Source organism: Enhydra lutris, unplaced genomic scaffold, assembly GCF_002288905.1.
Source record: "Enhydra lutris kenyoni isolate GAN:26980312 unplaced genomic scaffold, ASM228890v2 scaffoldscaffold13, whole genome shotgun sequence".
NCBI lineage: Eukaryota > Metazoa > Chordata > Mammalia > Carnivora > Mustelidae > Enhydra > Enhydra lutris.
Genome location: NW_019154097.1, coordinates 28340732 through 28361091, shown reverse-complemented (window position 1 = coordinate 28361091; position 20360 = coordinate 28340732). Strand labels below are relative to the sequence as shown.

Genomic DNA, 20360 nt, shown 5'->3' with positions numbered 1-20360 from the left:
TATTAAACACTGTACTCGAAATTCTAGCCAAGATTATTAGACAAGAAAGAGAAATAAAAAGCAAATAGTGAAGACGAAGAGGTAAAACTATCTCTATTCACAGACAACATGATTATATGGAGAGAAAATCTCAAAGAACCCACAAAAAAGCTACTGAAGCAAAAACAAAACAAAAATTCAGTAATGTTGCTGGGTGTAACACCAACACACAAAAACCTGGTGTTTCTACACACCAGCAATGAAAAAATATGAAAAGGAAATGAAGAAACAATTCCATTTACAATATTATCAAAAAGAATTAAATACCCTGAGAGCCTGAAAACATTGCTGAAATTAATGCACACCTCAATACATGGAAAGACGTTCTGCATTCACAGGAAGCCACACTTAAACTTGTTAAAACAGCAAGCCATCCCAAAGTGATCTACAGATTCAACACAAGATCAAAATTACAACATCCTTTTTCTCTGATATGTAAAAGGTCATCCTCAAATTTATATGGGGCTTCAAAGGGTCAAAACAATCTTGAAAAAGCATGAAGTTGAAGAACTCACGCTTCCTCAAAGGTGAGAGGACAGAAAGCTCAGAAATAAACCGTCACATATATGGTCAAAGGTGCCAAGACCATTCAAAGGGTAAAGAACAGTCTTCAAGAACCGGTGCTGGAAAAACGATATCCACGTACAAAAGAATATGAAGTTGGGTACAGCTGTGGTGACTATTACACATCAGTGCGAATGTACTTAATGTCACCGAACTTCACATTTACAAATGATTAAAATGATAAATACTTTGTTTTACCACAATAATACCCCTCTCCCCAAGGGGGGGTAAAAAAAAAAAAAAAAAAAAGGGAGAGCCCAGGGAGCTACTGAATTGGCAAGGAGAAGGAAAAGGACTCCAGAACGATGATAAAGTTTTCTGGTTGGCAGGACTGCGTGGATGATGCCGTTTCCCAATACAAGGACTACAGGCCATAAGAAGCAGGAATGCATACGAACTTGAGATAATTAAGGTACATTAAGATGGGGACAACCAATTGGAGATGTCTTCTGGGCAGCGGCCCTGGAGCTCAAGAGACCAGTTCCGGATGGCGAGAGTGATTTGTGAATGGCCAGCACGTTGCAAGTAACAGAAGCCACCGGGATGAGAGAGATCTCTGGGAAACAGCAACTTCCAAAAGCTGGGAGGAGTCTACCACCTTCTGCCTTCAGGGCCCCAGCTCCGCGAGTCCACATCCCTAGGCGGGAGGCGCTTACCAAGGCTTAAGTGCGGAGGTGCCCTTCAAGCCCACGTCGGCAGCAGGCGTCGGAGGCCCAGCTCTAGAGGAGCGGCTCCAAAGCGGCGAAGCGCGCAGAACCTGAGCCGGGAACGCGAAACAACCGCCACAGCTCCGGGTCAACGGCGAGACTCTCGCAACACCACTCTCGGATACTCGGCCCCCTTTCCTCCGCGCGCAGGGTCCCTCTCCGGGCCCCGTCACCCTCCGAGTCTTCCGATTGGTGGAGAGGACCAAGGGACCTGGAAGTTGTTTTGTCCGGCGAGGGCTGCCCTTCCGGTTCCGTTGGGTCCCCCTTTGGCTCGGGTTCCCTGCCCCTCCCCCTTCCCGGAGCCCCGAGGGGCCGGAGCTCCTGGCGGTGCCGGATCCAGACGGTGGCCTTCCCCCGGGTCTGTAAGTGCGGAGGCGGCCGGAGCGCCGGGCAGGGGTACGGGGTCTCTCAAGAGGGAGCCCCCTTGGGGCCCTGGATTGGCCGGGACCCGCTCTGGGATGGGGGCGAGGAGCTGGCCTAGGCCCGGTGGGACTTAAGGAAGCCTTGGCCCGGCCCACGCTGTGCCCCGCCCCTTTTTCTTCCCGGCTTCTGGAATGAGGCGCCTAACTATGCCCCAGGGACCTCCTCCTGGGACCCCAGCCGAGGGCCCAGCAGTTGGCTTGGACGCCTGATTCTGGCATCTTGTAGGAAGTGCAAGAGTTGAGGCCCTGATAAGGCCTCGGTGCCAACCCGCTGGATTCACTATGCGTGCTGACCTAGGTTACCCTTTTGCCGGGGTTTCCCCCAAATTGGCCGCTGGCCACAGCATCTTTTCTATTACTGGCGCTATGCTGGGTACTGGGGCTTCCTAAGATACCCTTTCAGTATTCCAGGGTCAAGTTTGGGAGCCAGATATAAACAAATAATTGCTCCTGCGATTTATGTGTCAGGCATATATGTGTGAACTACCAACGGGCAGTTGCAGGGAAGGCTGAGGAAAGAAGGTGACGTCTGAATTACACTTCTTGCAGAGGATAAAGTGGAGAAGAGCTCTTCAGGCAGAAAGAACAGTTCCCAAAGCTTTGAAGGAATGACTGAGGAGTGAAGAGGAGGAAGTAGGGGGCTCTTGTGTGTAGGAGGAGATACGTGTCTGGGAAAGTAGGCTGAGGTCCAGATAGTGAAAGGTTTAATCCTAAAGGAGTTGGGTAGTTTTAAAAGAGTTTTAAGTGGGAGACTTACATAGGTAGATTTGCACTGTAGAAAGCTATGTTGTTCTAGAAGTCAGCTTATAAAAAAGAAATGTCTCTAAGCTGATACGGACTCTTCAATTAATGTCTAGGTGCTCTTACTGGAAATTCTTTTGAAGAAGTAATGAAATTAGCCTAGTTAAGGAAGCCTGAAATGGAGTTATGACAGTGTTACTGGAAAGAAGGGAAGTATGCTTAAGTGAGTGGTATGATAACTCCATAATAAATTGAATGCTGGGGGAGAAAGATGTAACAAAGCTGCTTCCATAGGTTTTCGGCCTTTGGCATTTGGAGAATGTTGATGCTAATATCAGCAATAAAACCATAAACTTGTAGATTACAAATTTATTTTTTTGGACATGTTGAATTAAAGGTATAATGGAATAGCCACATAAAACTGTCCAGTATAGAGTTGGAAATGCAAATCTGCCGCTTAACCTCAGTGTTGTGGCTAGAGGTACAAGTTCAAGTCATTGGCATAGAAGTGGAAGCTGTGGTAATATTTGGCATCAGGAAGGAAGTATTGAGAAAGATTTGAAAATATTTGGGGGGGAATGCTTGCATTTATGAAGCAAAAAGAGGAATTAATTGGTGGGATAGCAAAAACAGAGGCAAGGGATAATGTATAAAAGTATAGTGTTCCAGCAACCAAGAAGACCCAGAATCAAGAGAAGGGAATTTTGGGAAGGGTCCAATGGGACAATTTGTGTAGAGCATTTGGGGAATGAGGGATGGGGGAAAGATTGTGTTTCTGTAGTAAGACATCATTAGTGGGGCACCTGGCTGGCTCAGTCAGTAGAGCTTACAACTTTTGATCTTGGGATCATGAGTTCAAGCCGCATGTTGAGCATAGAGATTACTTTAAAAAAAGAGACAGAGAGAGAGAGAGAGAGAGAGATCTTTAGAGACCTTTCAAAAAGCAAATTTAGTAGAGTGATGAGGTGTAACTTATGAAATAATGGAGACCTCAACTAGTTTGGTGTTAAATGAGAATGAGACAAGGCTACGTGTGAAGTGTTTCACAAAGAAAATTGGCAGGCTTTATTTGTTTATTCACCTAACAAATGCTTATCAAGCACATTCCAGATACTGTTCTAAGCTCTTTTAAACATTAACTTAATTTTTAATTTCCCATAACAACACTATGAAGTATTACTATTTGACAGAAGGGAAAAATGAAGCACAGAAGGGGTTAAGTAACTTGCCCTGGGGTCACACAGCTAGTAAGTGGTTGAGCAGTATTTTCCTTCTAGGAAGTATAGCTCCAGAATCCATAGTTTTATCCACTGCATTAAGCAGTGACTGAATACGGTACTGAAAGGAGTGGGAAAATTTTAAGAAAAGATAGGTTCATTGATTAAAAAATGGAAGGCTTGGAAGGAGATCCTAATTGAGAAGGTAAGTAATGGGTGTATGTTTATATTACATATTTGTTTTTTATTTCTCTCTGTCTTATATCCTCTTCCAATCAATGCCACTTTAGGTCAGTTTCTTTCACAATTAGGTCAATTTATCCCATGCTTTTATCTATCACTTACTATCTATAATCAAGTCTCATTAAATTCAGTCTCTATCCAGCTAGCTAATGAATCTTTCCCATCATGTCATGTAAGATTCTCTGGCTCATCATTTTAAGACCAGATGGATGATCATCCCCTCCAATATTCCTTAGCTAATGAGTGACACTGTGTCACATTAATCCAGTCATTCGAATCAGAGATCTTGGAGTCATCTTAAACTGTCCTTTCTTAACCCCACCTTGGTCACCAAGTCCATCAGTTCTTTGAAATATCTCTCAAATCTGTTTTCCTCTCTGTATCCATATGATTGTTGTCAGTATTCAAGCCCTCATTATTTCGATCTTGATCTGTTAGACTAATAGCATACTACAGGTATCCTTGCCTTCATGTCCACTGTTCTCAGAGCCATTCACCATTAATTTTTAGGTTTTACTTACTTAGTTTCAGACGGTGAAAGAGTTTAGGTATCGCACATCTCAAGTGATAGAATAGTAGCCTAGGGCAGGAACTGTTGAGTAACCTGAGGTAAAGTTAAGTTTGGTTAAGGCTGGCCATAAGGATGGGGATTTAGGGATTTTTTTTTTTTTAAATAGAGAATGTAAATAAAACATTGAGAAACCAGATGGGCTTTCTGAGGAGTAAGCCTTGAAAAAAACAGCAAAAAAATCAAGGACTAAGCTTTGAAGGATATACTTAACCTTTACACAATTTATTGGATCCTTGAAGAGCAAACAAGCAAAAGAATGATGGAAAGCTGAGGCCAGTAGTTAAGCATCTTGACCATTTCTGTACAACAGTTTGAAAGAATGAACTAGATATATATATATAGAATCAACATATATAGCTATCGAAACAATAAATGAAAAAAAAAGTTTCCAAACAACATGTAGAGTTTATGTGTAAGAAACATAGCTTATATTTTCTGGGGCTAGGCATATAGAAGTACTGTTTTTCAGGTGGAAGGAAGGAGAATCAAAAAGTACCAAACTTTTTCAGTAGTAAGTGGAAGATGGTTGGGAAAGAGAACTTTAGACTTATAGTTAAAAGTAAAAACAAAACAAAAGATTGATAACTTGGACAATGTAGTGTCATGAAGGTTACCCAAATGAAGAAAGAGATTGAGGTTTATAGAGAGAAAGATTGTGATGTAATGCAACCTTTTTGAAAAATGGAGTATGGTGTTAGTGAGAAACAAAAATTTCCAGGTATTATGAGTGCTAATTTGAAAGATAAGGTTACTTCTATGAGGTAGATCACAAAATAAGACTGACATATAGCTTGGGAATTTATTATGTGGAATAGAAAATTTTTCCTTATAATTAGCAGTATTTGAAAAAGAAACTTTGATATTTTCTAACTACGTGTAGCAGAGCAGTAAACATTGTCCAACTTAGAACATCCACTGATCCTTTTTGGCTACTCCTGTTTGAACAAGGGGAATTTTCAGATTAGTTGGCACATTTGTTACGGAGATAATTATGAAAGAACTGTATAAATATAACAAAGAGAAAGGGGTCTTAAGTGAAAATATTCCTATTACACCAATGTTTGATAAATAGGTCATTCACAGCTTGCTAATAGGGGCACCCTGGCTCAGTCCTTTAAACTTCTGCCTTCAGCTCTGGTCATGATCCCAGAGTCCTGGGATGGAGCCCCCTGTTGGGCTCCCTGCTCAGTGGAGAGCCTGCTTCTCCCTCTCTCTCTGCCTGCCTCTCTGCCTACTTGTGATCTCTCTCTGTCAAATAAATAAATAAAATCTTTAAAAAAATTAAAAAGGGAAAAGATACAAGTGTGAAATCAGGGCACCTGGGTGGCTCAGTTGGGAGTTTGCCAACTCAGATCACGATTCCAGTGTCCAGGGGTCGAGCCCCATGTCAGCTTCTCCTCACTCTGGTCCTCCACCCCCGTTCATGCACGCTCTCTCTCTCTCTCTCGCTCTCACTCTGCTCGCTCTCTCAAATGAATAAAATCTTTTTTTAAAAAGTATGAAATCAGGGGCACCTGGGTGGCTCAGTTGGTTAAGCCGCTGCCTTCAGCTCAGGTCATGATCTCAGGGTCCTGGGATCGAGTCCCGCATCGGGCTCTCTGCTCAGCCGGGAGCCTGCTTCCCTCTCTCTCTCTCTGCCTGCCTCTCTGCCTGCTTGTGATCTCTGTCTGTCAAATAAATAAATAAAATCTTAAAAAATAAATAAATAAATAAAATAAAAAAAATAAAAAGTATGAAATCAAAGAATTTATATAAAAACCCTTTCATCCCCTTGCTCATGCTCACTCTCGCTCTCTCTCAAATAAATAAAATCTTTAAAAAAAAAGTTGCTAAAAGAAACTTGGCAGTATTCAGCTTTAATTGTAGTCATCTAGGCAATAGATGATAAGGGCTTGAACCATGGCAAAGACAGACAGAACAAAGAGAGAGAATTTGGAAGTCATTCTGAGGGATCAACAGAATGTGGTGACCAAGTCTCTATTCTACCTGATTAAGTTCTTTACTTTCAGTTACTCAAAGCTCTTTTATAATCTAGAATTATGTGAGTGATTTTTATGAAACCTATGAATAACTGCTACTGTACTTAGAATTATGGTTATTTGCAAATGGCATTCAGACTTAGCATACAAATATGAATACACAAAAGATTGAAAAATAACAAAGTGAAAATAGGTGAGAAATGAAGGTAAAACAAGGATAAGGGAATAATTGCAATGAAGAATACGACTAGTAAGCCTCTGCCTTCGGCTCGGATCATGATCCCAGAGTCCTGGGATGGAGCCCCGCATCGGGCTCTCTGCTCAGCGGGGAGCCTGCTTCTCTCTCTCTCTGCCTGCCTTTCTGCCTGCTTGTGATCTCTCTGTGTCAAATAAATAAAATCTTTAAAAGAAAAAAAAAGAATATGACTAGTACATAAAAGGCTTACTGTTAAAGTTCTCTGGACTTGACACAAATTTGGCCTTACATCCTACTCTGTTTTTAAACATAAACCTTTTGTTGAAGCATAACTCAATACACAAAAGTATGAAAATCATTAAATGTACAGCCGAATGGATATGAGGAGGGAGGTCTGAACAGTTACATAGTTAACATTATTCATGGGGTAGAACTTCAGCTAGTCTTGTTGTTTCATACATGGACTTTAGCATCACGTAGCTTGGGCCCAAGTTCCAGTTCTAACACTTAATATTTTCCACCTCTCATAAGTTGAGTAAGTTATTTATATCCTCCAAGATTGGGCTTCCTCATATGCAAAATGGGGATGCTAATAATACCTACCTCCTAGAGGTTTTGAGGATTAGGTGGGTCAATTTAGGTAAAGCACTTAGCACTTTACCTTGGACCTAGCAAGGATTCAGTAAAGATTGGCTGTCCTTTTTCTTTCATTAAACCAGTTTATAAGAAACACAATTATTCCTTTTCATTTGGACATTTTTTTAAAGTAAAAAAAGAATTGTTTAAAATTTGGGTGTACTTTGTCAAAACTATTTTGGTAACAAACGCTAGAAAGGAATTTTCTTCCAAGACACTCAAAAGAGAATATGATGATAATGAAGGGCCTCTCTACCATAGCACAATAATAATTTTACAGGGGACATTAAAGAGTTAATTATTCTGCTGGTTTTGTTGAATGAGTTGTGTATAAAGTAACACTTGGTCCTTGCCCTCAAATAACTAATATTGTATTGAAAAGAGAAACTAGTGGCAGGAATCAATTAAAGGGATAAACTGTGTGGTCCAGAAATAAGAGTTTATCAAAGGCAGCCAGTGGAGTATATTGACACATACTAGGCAAAACTTCTTAAACAAAACAAATTTTCCTCACATTCTTGGACTGTAGCAGAGAAATCAAAGCAAGCACTTTCCTGGGGTACATACCTATTGGGCTGCTCCTGCTGTTAAGTTTCTTGAGACTGATAGAAGTACTCCAGCTCCTCATCTTTGAAGCTCCAAGGAATAATTACCCTTGAGAATAGTTGTCTAATGCACTCTGAGTATTATCATCCTGTAGATGGAAGGCATTAATGATCATTGTTGGGTGTGTGTCAGAAAATACTGACCTGAGGGTAGACTCAGGACAAGCTAAACTCTAAAAAAAGAATGCCCCTTTTGTTGGCCCTTGAAGCAACAGGCAATTTTATAACTTATGGTTATAAATTCAGGCATTCACTGTTGCCAGAATGAATGTATGAGGCCACTGTAATTGCTCAAACTAACCAGTGATTATATAATTTTGCTGCTTTCTTTATTAATATGTTTCTTTTATCTCCTAGATTTTTCCTTTTTATTTGATATTCACCATCTTTTCTCTCATACAGCATTTGCTTCTGTATGTCCTTCCTTTCTCATCTTTATTGTGATTATTCATTACCTGTGCATTCAAAATGCCATACAAAGGAAAAGCTTTATAATTTCTGTATGTCTGTTTTTGTTAATAAACCATGCCAGTTCTCCTCCCTACATTTCACCTTTCTTCCAATGACAGTTCCATTCAGCTGAACTCTTAAGTTTGGAATCTTTACACATTCCTCTTTTTTTTTTTTTTCTCTCATTTTCTGTATCTAGTCAGTTACCAAGTTCTTCAAAATATTTTATTATTTTTCCTTACTCGGTATTCCCATTTTCATTCCTTTCTAGGCTCTCAGGGCCTCAGACTTGTAATGCTTTTACAGATCTTCAATAGCAGTTCTTTCTTCTTTCCACTGTCAAATTCTGTAGGTCCAATAAACACAAACTGAGCACGTCCTGTGTGTTTAGTACAATATTAGGTTAGGGGAAGATACAGCAGTTTGAACAGAAGAGGGTCTGGCCGGTAATGTGGCTGCAGTAAGTAGAATTTGAAGCAAAAGGGAAGTGTTTTGCCGTAGAAGATGCAGGTTTCCAGCATCAGCCTCATTGAGTGAGGTGAAGATATTTCCCTCTAATGTCATGAAGCTTGCAGTTTGGAGGAGAAGGAACAAGTACTTAAAGTATTCTGAGTGTTATTATAGAGATGCTATACTATGGGTCCAGTAGAGACAACTGTTCCAGTCTAAGACATTAGGTAGGGGGCATCTCAAGAAATAAAGGAGTGATGGGGCACCTGACTGGCTCAGTTGAGAGTATCCCACTCTTGCTCTTGGGGTCATGAGTATGAGCCCTGCATTTGGTGTGGAGAGTACTTGGAAGGAAGGAAGGAAGGAAGGAAAAGAAAGTCAGTCAGAAATAACTAGGAGTATTATTCTAAACTAAAGAAGTAACTGTGCTGGGGTGCCTGGGTGGCTCATTTGATTGTGTCCACCTTCGGCTCAGGTCATGATCTCAGGGTCCTGGGATCAAGCCCTACATCAGGCACTCCACTCAGCGGCCAGTCTGCTTCTCCCTACCCCCTCTGTGATCTCTCCCCCCCCCCAAGAAATAAAATCTTAAAAAGAAGAAAGAGAGAGAGAAAGAAAAGAAAGAAAGAGAGGGAGGAAGGGGGGGAGGGGAGAGGAGAGGAGGGGAGGGAGAAAAAAAGAAAGAAAAAAAATAACTGAGCTAAGGCCTGGAGTCAATAGAGTGCTGTCATGCACCAGGCACTGAGCACTGTAAGACCTGGACTCTGCTTCAGGAGCTGGGTTCTATGAGCCTTGGTAAGTCACTGTTATAGAAGATAAGATTATAAAGATTAATCTTCAGGATCTATATTTGATCAATTACAGCTGATTGTCTCTTGTGACTCTCAACTATGGAGTTGATGAATGCACAAAGTTCAAGGTGAATTTATTGATGCGCTAAGATTGTAGAGCTGTTTTTCAAGGATAGAGCTGATATACCTACTGATGTCACTCACAGAAGACTGGTGTAGAAACAGAGTGTCAGTTTATTATTTTTACAATGACTGGTGGACTGGAATTATCATGTTCACATAGCCATTTCATCCTTCCCTTTGGAGAGAAACATGGGAAGCCAAATTATCAGAAAATCATTTAGGGAGTATAGAATCAGAACATAGAAACTTTCTCCAGAGGAATTGCGATATAAGGGACAGATAGGCAAAGAGTTTGGCAGACACCTTGTCCGTGGTTGAATGGTTATCCCAATGGTTACCTTAATTATTATTATTTACCTTAATTATTATTGGGTTTACTTCATCAATTTATACTCCAAGGTTAGTCTTCATCCAGGAGACAATGGGAAGTCACAGAAGGATTTTAGGCAGGGTTGGATCTAGTCAGATCCAGTGTTTTTGAAAATTAACATGTGGTGTAGAAGTTGTATTAGAAGAAATAGAAGCTGGAACCCAAGAAGCATTTATGATCCTGGTCTAGTAGTCCAGTTGATGAGTAATGATGGATAAAGAGGACTTAAGAAGAAAAAACCAGAATCTATAAGCTATTAATTTGATTGACTTTATTCCTGCTCAGATTCCCACCAAGTGGCTCATCTGGTTTTTCTATATAAAATATTTAATTTACTTTCTATATCAAGAAATGCTGCTTGAGAATTTAGATTTGTCCAAAATGCACAGGATAAAGACTTGTACCTTTGACACTGTCTAAACATTGTCCCTTTAAGTCTGTTATGTTCAGTTTATTGCAGAAATGCTTGTCTGAATAAATGCACATCAGTTTAAATAGAAGAGTGTTTACCCAGGAATGGGGTGAGCAAGGTCACTACAGTTCTTTAAAGTAGAAAGCAAAGGGAGATTCTTCTTTTTTGCCTTTGAAGAAGCAGGTTCACAGTATCATGCAAAAAAAAAAAAAAAAAAAAAAAAAATCGTTACTTTACTACTTGCTGGGATGTTTTTAGTATGTTTTTGAAACCCTATAGAATTCTCATTTGAGGAGTAGAAAAAATGCTCTTAGAGCAAGCACTGTTCTTGTATTAAGTATCTTAAGAAGTTGAATGGATGCCAAACTATTTACAGTGATACAAGTCTACTCCTTAGGTGCAATTGATACTTGATATGGAATAATTTTTCACAGCCTTTGAAAGCTGTCACACTAGCTTCCTCTTTCAAGGAAAATTTCATTTGGATACATACAAAGAGATATGTCAACACAGATTTGTTTTTGGAAGGAAAAATCCAGGTTTCTTAATTGTTTGAATTTTCTTAAATTCATCCTTTTTACATTTCTGTTCTTTAGGTCTGCCAAAATGTCTGAAAGATCAGATCTCCTTCACTTCAAGTTTGAAAATTATGGAGATTCAATGTTACAAAAAATGAACAAATTAAGAGAAGAGAATAAATTTTGTGATGTTACAGTTCTCATAGATGATATTGAGGTACAGGGGCATAAAATTGTGTTTGCTGCAGGTTCCCCCTTCCTAAGAGACCAGTTTTTACTGAATGATTCCAGAGAGGTGAAAATCTCCATATTGCAGAGTTCCGAAGTGGGGAGACAATTGCTCTTATCCTGTTATAGTGGTGTGCTGGAATTCCCTGAGATGGAACTGGTCAATTACTTGACTGCGGCAAGTTTTCTTCAGATGAGCCACATTGTAGAGCGGTGCACGCAGGCCTTGTGGAAGTTTATAAAGCCAAAACAACCAATGGATAGTAAAGAGGGATGTGAACCGCAGAGTGCTTCTCCCCAGTCAAAAGAACAGCAGGGAGATGCCAGAGGCTCCCCAAAGCAGGATTCACCTTGTGTTCATCCATCTGAAGACAGTATGGATATGGAGGACAGTGATATTCAGATTGTTAAGGTAGAATCTATTGGGGATGTATCCGAGGTTAGAAGTAAAAAAGATCAGAACCAGTTTATTTCTTCTGAACCCACTGCTTTACATTCATCAGAGCCCCAGCATTCCCTGATAAATTCAACTGTGGAAAACAGAGTAAGTGAAATAGAACAAAACCATCTCCACAATTATGCCCTCTCTTACGCAGGCAGTGATAATATCATCATGGCCTCAAAAGATGTCTTTGGGCCTAATATTCGAGGTGTAGACAAAGGCCTACAGTGGCATCACCAGTGTCCAAAGTGTACCAGGGTGTTTCGTCACCTGGAGAACTACGCCAACCATTTAAAAATGCACAAACTCTTTATGTGTCTACTCTGCGGCAAGACTTTTACTCAGAAAGGCAACCTTCATCGACACATGCGTGTGCATGCCGGCATTAAACCTTTCCAGTGTAAGATCTGTGGGAAAACCTTTTCTCAGAAGTGTTCCTTACAGGATCATCTTAACCTTCACAGTGGAGATAAGCCCCATAAGTGTAACTATTGTGACATGGTTTTTGCACATAAGCCAGTTTTGAGGAAACATCTTAAACAGCTGCATGGCAAAAACAGCTTTGATAATGCCAATGAAAGAAATGTGCAAGACCTCACAGTGGATTTTGATTCTTTTGCATGTACAACAGTCACAGACTCTAAAGGGTGTCAGCCACAGCCTGATGCAACACAGGTCCTGGATGCAGGTAAACTGGCCCAAGCTGTCTTGAACTTAAGAAATGATAGTGCTTGTGTGAATTGATTAAGGGCTTTATGCTCACAACTTAGAATGGACTGAAAATGTGGCAATAGTCTCGAGTCTTTTTAGGAGTGATTTTGATAGTCTGACTTCTCCAAATCCTCTGTGCGGGTTGTAGGGGTGAGTCAAAGCACTAACAGACCAGGCAACTTACCACTTGGAGTGGTCTTGCCTTCCTTTTGCCCTCTTCCATTTTGTGTTTTGAATTATTTATCCCGTGTTGTCTGTTTTCCTTTCCCAAGGAGTATTCCATTTGTCTACCTAACATTGACTTTTGTCTTAGACTGACACTATTTTAGGCTTTTCACTGGGCACATTCTGAAGGTACCAATAAGTTAATAACATCACCTACAGTCCACTAATAGATGCTATGCTAAGAGAAGTGAGTAGTATTTTTCTTTGGCAAAAAAAATAGGCTAAGATACAAGGTGATACTGCTCTTGGCCTGAATATGTGATAGAACTTCTGGTTGCCTACTGTTAATTGCCTACTGATAATCTGCCTCCTACCATTTGTACTTGTCTTGCAGCTGCCTATGAAGTATTTTGGGTTGTTCTGTACTTTTCAACAGTATTATGGCCCAACTTCATGTCACTGAGTGGTTCACATAGACCAGAGTAGAGTTTTTTCAGCAACACCTACAGACATTTAGGGATCAGCATGAGGAGCATAATTAACAAAGGATAGAAGTACAATTGTATAATAGCACTTACATAAGTGGTCTTCCCAGAAAGAAGCCAAATGCTTATAATTAACATGTAATTTACTAGTGGATGCTTTTGAAGTCAGGATTGCTCCAGGCACACTTAAAATGTGCTCAAGTATAATGGTCTCTCTAAAAAGGGGCTATTTGGGGGTCCGTCTCAGGACTTTGTTTTAGAGGGCTAGCCATCAGAAAGGTGAGTTTGGCCTTCACAGTTTTGTCTGGTGTAATCTCTGAATTCTCATTTCTTCCTGTACACTAGTTTCTAAAATGGATGAAAAAAGTGGATCACAGAGGAGCAATCAGGTTTTTGCATTCAGATATTCCTATAAAGGTACACAGTCCCACCTTGCCATGTTTGATAGATCACTAATACAAAATTGATCTTCCAGTATGGAAAAACACAATTTTTTCCCCCAAAAACACAACTGTGTTTTTCCTAAAGCACATGTTACAGTTCAGAAATAAAATTTTGAGACTTAGTAGCTTTTGACTCATCAGTTAGATTTAGGTAATAGGAGTCTTAGAGTACTTAGAGAATCTTAAGAAATCATATACTCCACCTCTTTTTTTTTAAGTTGGGGTATCCAAAGCTCAAAGAGGTGGCCTGGCCAAGGTTGGCCAAAGTAGAGAAGTGACTAAGAATGAGCTAATGTCTTCTTATTTCTCACTAGCTCTTGGCTTAAAAAGATACAGTACATGATCAAGAGTATATTAGCAAAAAGCTCCCAGTTTGTGCTTCACTTTTGGGAATCCCTGTTGGCTTTTTGAGACAGCCCGGAATTTGCAAACAAAACATCATAGGAAGGATGTGTTTTTGTGTTTTTTTGTGGGGGGTTAGAGTGAATATTACATTCTTCTCAAGAAATTGACTGACTTGGTAGGTGGTGGTCAGGGAGGGAAAGGATTAGTAAGAATAATGTGAGAAGGATCAAAATGTGAAACTGATTTTTGTCTGGAAGCAGTGTTTATTTAGTTCCCATCAGGATTTTCTGTTTTTATTTTTGAGCTATGAGAATGCATGTACAGATAAACCAAAACTGAAGTTTAACTTGAATAGTCACAGGGAATTCTTAAAGTTGTTATAATTTAATGCATTTACATGTGAATCTGATTTGAGTTATAATTTCAACCTTTTGTTAAAACACTTAAAATGAGAATAAAACTGAGTGATAGGACCAATAGGTATCTTATGCCTAAGGTCACTCATTTTTATGGTCTAATGATGCTACCTAGCATTCTGATTTTTATATGATCCAGCCAAAGAGTACCAAGTCTATGCAACGATGAGACATTAATATGTTAGCCGATGGTTTTCTGAACATCATTTCACCATAGGGAAATTTCAAGTTGGAGTGCTTTCTTTGCTTACATTCATATCCCGTTTTTGTTATTGGTTTGAAGACTAAAAGGCATGGGTTCAAGTAAGATTGGTCTCTTTGGTTGGAGACTATTTCTGGGTTCATTCAGTAGTTGAGAAACATTTATTGGGCACATTTGTTGCCAGGCACTATGCTAGATACTGAGGATATGAAGGTAAGATTGCTAACGGTCCCTGCCATCACAGAGCTTATGGTCTCAAACGGTCTCGTGTGGTCTTAGATAAAGTGATTTAAACTAGGAATAATAAAGAAAATGCCTTGCTTCCTTTGATTACTTAAAATCAGCATCTTAATCGTTTTTTATCAGTAAAACTTCTAGTTCCCACCTTTTGCAACTGCAAACCACTAAAGTGATTTACAGTCTCCTCCATTTCTTGGCTGGAGAGGTGTTCTGTTTCTGTGAGACATTTTCTTAATTTTGGTGGGACTTGACTTTTCTCCTTTGTTTATACATGTTTCTTAGATTGTATTGCAAAGTGGTCAAGTTAACTGATATCAAATACATTTTATAAAGGAAGATGATTTTCAAAACTAGACATATTCTTATAGAGGAGGAAGATTTTTTTAAAACCTTAAGTCATTCTGCATTTGTATTTTATGGATCCCTAGGCTAACTAAAAAGAACTCTCTTTACCATAGTCTGGTTTTTAAAAAATTACCGTGTGTCACCGTTATTTATTTATTATTTAATTTTAAAGACAAACTCCAAACTGAAGTGGCTCTGAGGTAAATCAGATGTGGTTTTGTTTTAGTTTCTTTATTAGAAGATCTATAAATGGAGGGTGACCAATGTCACCACTTCTAAAATATTGTCCTAAACAAACAAACCAGAATATTTTATTTCAGCTGGTGAATAGCTGTTCTAAATCTGTTGTATGTTAGACATACTATGAACTACCTCTTCACTTATTATGGGGAAGTTTCCTTAATAAAAGTGTGACAATTAAATCTCTGGTGTCAGTGGTTTCTTTTCTCTATCCCTCCTGCTTTCCTTTTCAGTCGCCTAAATTTGAATAAGGAATGCTTTCTTCACTCCTACTGTTTAAACACATATTAATCAAGCGCTCTGAGCATGGCTTCTGAAGCAAATCTGGTTAACTAGAAATTGTTAGTAGGGTCTTACTTCCAGGAGAACCTGTTAACTGAGGGGGTAGAGCTACTCCTTTTAAGAACTAGTTCAGACATTCCTTCATTTAAGAAATACTTAATGTCTACTCCATGCTAGACTTCGGGTCGTAAATCACTGTCCGAAATACCTCCGCCCAGATGGGTCACAGATTCCAGTACAGGTATGATGACAATAATGAAGGCAGCCAAAGGGCTCACAGGCTCCCACTGGGAGCCCACTAATTCAAGGGCAATTCAGAATGGCTTCATGGACGACGGATTTATGAACGAGATTCTGAAGGATAAGTGGGGGGAGAGATAGGGCACGTGGGAAGAGACAGTCCCAAAGAGCAGATAGAAGGTCTGGGTTTGCCTAGAACTGGCGTGTGGGGAGGGGGTCGGGGGACGGTGACATCGCGATGGATGAGTGAAGATCCAGAGGTAGGGGGCCAGATCCTGATGGTCATTAGGCAATCTCGAATGCCGATTTCTATGGCGGTCTCCTTTCCTCTGTCATATTTTAAGTTGTAGATGGCCCAGAGAGGAGAGAACCCGGCCCGTGACAACCATGAGGGCCTCCCAGTGATCCCATTCAGGGTGTTCCGATAGACGCGCTGTACTTCAGCCTCACAACCCGTCTGGATACGGACACTGGAGAGAACTCACGAAGGGAAAGGCCCGCTCGCCGAAACTGGGGCAGGAGAGATGGGATTTGCCGGAACACGGGTGCCTCTCTGCCATTCTAGGAGCGGGGCGGTGGTGGGGGAGGGGATGAAGAAGGGAGAATGTGGATGTCCTTCCGGGACGCCCAGCCCACCCCAGAGAGGAGTAAAGCTAGTTGACACCGGATGTGTTTCCTCCCAAGCGAAGTCCACCTTCCGGCCTGGGCCGCCGCTGCTGCGGAAAGCTGAGCTCTGGCTCTCTGAGTCGGTGAGTGAGCGCGTTGGAGACCGGCAGGGTGGGAAGCCGGAAGAGGAGGAGGAAGAAGGCAGCCAGGCGCGGGCAGGGAGGCTGCGCTGGTGCTGCAACCACCTGGCAGACAGGGCCTGTGGTCCTGGGAGGCTTAGCTCGGGAAGACCTGTGTGTGGCGAGCTGCAGGATCTTCCAGGCCACCTTGGGTCCCGATCAGTTCAACAGATGTTCCCCTCCGCTCTGCGTGCTCTGTGCCGGCCCCTGTGCTCCCGGCAGAAACTCAGATGAAGCAGGCACCTTTTCGTGGTGCTCTGGGAGCAACTCACTGTCTGTTGGGGAGATAGGAGAAGTCACAGAAGTCCTAACTGATTTGGGTCTTAAAGGAGCCAAATTACTGGCTGAAAGAGGATTTTAATGGAAACTTGCAAACGTGTGTTTGGTCTTCTTGTCTGTGCAGTGGTGAAAATCTCAATATCGAAGGAGCTTTGATGAAAAAGAGAATATATTGAGGAAAGATAAAACCTTAAAGATGGCTAGGACCAAATAATGAAGGATCTTGTATTTGCTAAGAAGGGTAGGCTGTCCTGGAGGTAGAGGAGAGCAATGGAGGATTTAAAGTAGAAGAGAGGGACGCCTGGGTGACTCAGTTGCTTAAGCGTCTGCCTTTAGCTCAAGTCATGATATCAGGGCCTGGGATGGAGTCCCACATTGGGCTCCTTGCTCAGCAAGAGGTCTGCTTCTCCCTCTTCCTCTACCCCCTCCCCCAATTCGTGTTCACTCTTGCTAGCGCTCTCTCTCTCTCCCTCTCCCTCTTTGAAATAAATAAAAAGACTTTAAAAAATAAAGTAGAAAAGAGAAAATTTTTTAAAAATTTTTAAGAGGTATTGGTTCTGGTGGCACTCAGAAGGGTAGGTTGGAATATGGGAGAGGGTGGTATAAAGGAGACCTGTTGGAAGACCTTGCAAAGGTCGAAGGGAACCGAAGGAGGACCTGCAGTAGTGATGCAGAATAGGAAATTTGGACATTACATTCGGGTTTCTAATGTGAGAAACTACGTTAAGTCCCCTTACTAGTGGACATTAGCAGCGTCTTGGACCACAAAATGGCTAAAATTTAGCCAAGGAGAAAAACAGAAACCATTAAGTACAACTCAGTGTAATAGGTGCTGTAACAAAATTACTAAGAACAGACCATGAGGGGCGCCTGGGTGGCTCAGTGGGTTAAGCCGCTGCCTTCGGCTCAGGTCATGATCTCAGGGTCCTGGGATCGAGTCCCGCATCGGGCTCTCTGCTCAGCAGGGAGCCTGCTTCCCTCTCTCTCTCTCTCTCTCTCTCTGCCTGCCTCTCTGTCTACTTGTGATCTCTCTCTGTCAAATAAATAAATAAATAATCTTTAAAAAAAAAAAAAAAAAGAACAGACCATGAGATCATAAAGAAATGTGTTTTCATTTTCTCGGTTTTGCAATGGTGGCATAGGAGTTCACTCTTTGCACCTAGATTAGAATTTGAACTTCTTTTACCCAATTCAGGTGTGGGATTTTTTTTCTTCTTTTTTACCATCACAGTGTAGGGAAGCATTCCCTATCTTTACATCTACATTTGTGTTTTCTTTTGCATAGATTGTGACCATGGCTGCTGAATCTGATGTTCTGCACTTCCAGTTTGAACAGCAAGGAGATGTAGTCTTGCAGAAAATGAATCTCTTGAGACAGCAGAATTTATTTTGTGATGTGTCCATTTATATCAATGACACCGAGTTCCAGGGCCACAAGGTGATTTTAGCTGCTTGCTCCACTTTCATGAGAGATCAGTTTTTACTCACGCAGTCAAAACATGTCAGAATCACCATCCTGCAGAGTGCAGAAGTTGGCAGAAAACTGTTGCTCTCATGCTATACTGGAGCACTTGAAGTTAAAAGGAAAGAGCTTTTGAAATATTTGACTGCTGCTAGTTACCTGCAGATGGTTCACATTGTGGAAAAGTGCACAGAAGCTTTGTCAAAGTATCTGGAAATTGATCTTTCTATGAAAAATAATCAACATACTGACCTGTGTCAATCCTCTGATCTGGATGTTAAGAATGAAGAAGAAAACTCAGATAAAGACTGTGAGATTATAGAAATTTCAGAAGATAGTCCTATAAACATAGATTTTCACGTAAAAGAAGAGGAAAGCAATGTTTTGCAGTCTACAGTAGAGTTGACATCAGAGAGAAAGGAAGTGAAGTCACCAGAGCTATCTTCAGTAGACATTGGTTTTAAAGATAATGAAATTTGTATCCTCCACGTGGAATCTATTAGTACTGCCGGTGTAGAAAATGGGCAGTTTTCACAGCCTTGTACCTCTTCAAAAGCAAGCTTGTATTTCTCTGAAACACAGCATTCACTGATCAATTCTACGGTTGAGAGCAGAGTGGCAGTTCCTGGGAATCAAGATCAGAGCTTATTTTGTGAGAATACTGAAGGAAATCATGGTACAGTGAGTGAGATTCAGAATCTGGAGGATGCTTATTCACTGAGGCACCAGTGCCCCAGGTGTCCTCGAGGATTTCTTCACGTTGAAAACTATCTGCGCCACCTGAAGATGCACAAGCTCTTCTTGTGCCTACAGTGCGGGAAAACATTTACGCAGAAGAAAAATCTCAACCGGCATATTCGAGGACACATGGGCATACGGCCCTTTCAGTGTACTGTGTGCTTGAAGACATTTACTGCTAAAAGCACACTTCAGGACCACTTGAATATACACAGTGGAGATCGCCCATACAAATGTCACTGTTGTGACATGGATTTCAAGCACAAATCTGCCCTCAAAAAGCACTTAACCTCTGTGCATGGCAGAAGCAGTAGTGAAAAACTACCCAGGCATGATCTCAAAAGGCAAAATCTGCTGTAATTAGAACCACACCTTGCTATATAAGCCTTATATCATAGTTAGGCGAGTTTTTCTCCAGAAATGCAGCATATGTTATATTGCATCCCCTGTGTCCCCCCAATCTTTGGGTCTTAATTTTGGTCTGCCTACACATGTTACTCTTTCTGAACTTCTACTAGCAGTTCCAACGTGTGGGAGACACAATAAAGCTAATGGGATGCTGTCTTATCTCGTACAGTATATGTAAGTCCCAGTGGTATATCTAGAGAAATAATGTTTCGCTCTTAAATATTCCTGATTCTTGTGACAGAGAATCCAGCAGTATTTCTAAATTCTGATTTTGACTCTCTAGATAAATGATGTACATGTAAAATCCCAACCACATAATAATTTTAATCAATTAGGTTAATAGGAAGAGAAAATAGACTTCAAAACATGCTGTAATCCATTATTAATTCTTTGTAGGACTAGTGAAAAAAAACTTTTAAACAAACTGGTTGGATTCTGAAGCAAAGCACCAAGGTACTTGTTTTAAACTGTAAGGGAACACACTTCAGATTCACTTGGGAGTAGTAGAATTTCCTTGGACATGGTCTAAAATTCCTTAAAATAATGTTTCCATGATTTGTTAGTATACATATTTTAGAAATGATTAATCAAGCCCAAGTTTCTTGATTTTATTTCATGCAGTTATATTTAATAATTTTATGACCAATAAAATTATACCATTGGCAGGAAGCTCTGAAAATTTTCTTCCTCTCTTTTTAAAGATTTTATTTATTTATTTGACAGAGAGAGAAATCACAAGTAGGCAGAGAGAGGGGGGATGCAGGCTCCCCGCTGAGCAGAGAGCCTGATGCGGGACTCGATTCCAGGACCCTGAGATCATGAACCGAGCAGAAGGCAGAGGCCTAACGCACTGAGCCACCCAGGCGCCCC

At 40.8% G+C, this 20360-nt stretch overlaps 2 protein-coding genes across 3 annotated transcripts; both read left to right on the top strand.

Annotated features, from left to right (window-relative positions):
* The first annotated feature begins 1620 nt into the window (after positions 1-1620).
* LOC111145905 (zinc finger and BTB domain containing 26) lies at positions 1621-15472 on the top strand. Its single transcript, XM_022501209.1, has 2 exons — positions 1621-1672; positions 11113-15472. Exon 2 carries the CDS (start codon positions 11123-11125, stop codon positions 12446-12448), a length of 1326 nt encoding a protein of 441 aa, XP_022356917.1. The 5' UTR covers positions 1621-1672; positions 11113-11122; the 3' UTR covers positions 12449-15472.
* On the top strand, positions 1624-20048 carry LOC111145904 (zinc finger and BTB domain containing 6). 2 transcript variants are annotated; one of them, XM_022501208.1, is made up of 2 exons: positions 1624-1672; positions 18168-20048. In XM_022501208.1, the coding sequence occupies exon 2, from the start codon at positions 18177-18179 to the stop codon at positions 19440-19442; it is 1266 nt and encodes a 421-aa protein (XP_022356916.1). In that variant the 5' UTR covers positions 1624-1672; positions 18168-18176; the 3' UTR covers positions 19443-20048. The 2 variants fall into 2 exon arrangements, with proteins under 2 accessions (XP_022356916.1, XP_022356915.1); XM_022501207.1 differs by lacking the exon at positions 1624-1672 and adding an exon at positions 16509-16567.
* The last annotated feature ends 312 nt before the right edge of the window (positions 20049-20360 follow it).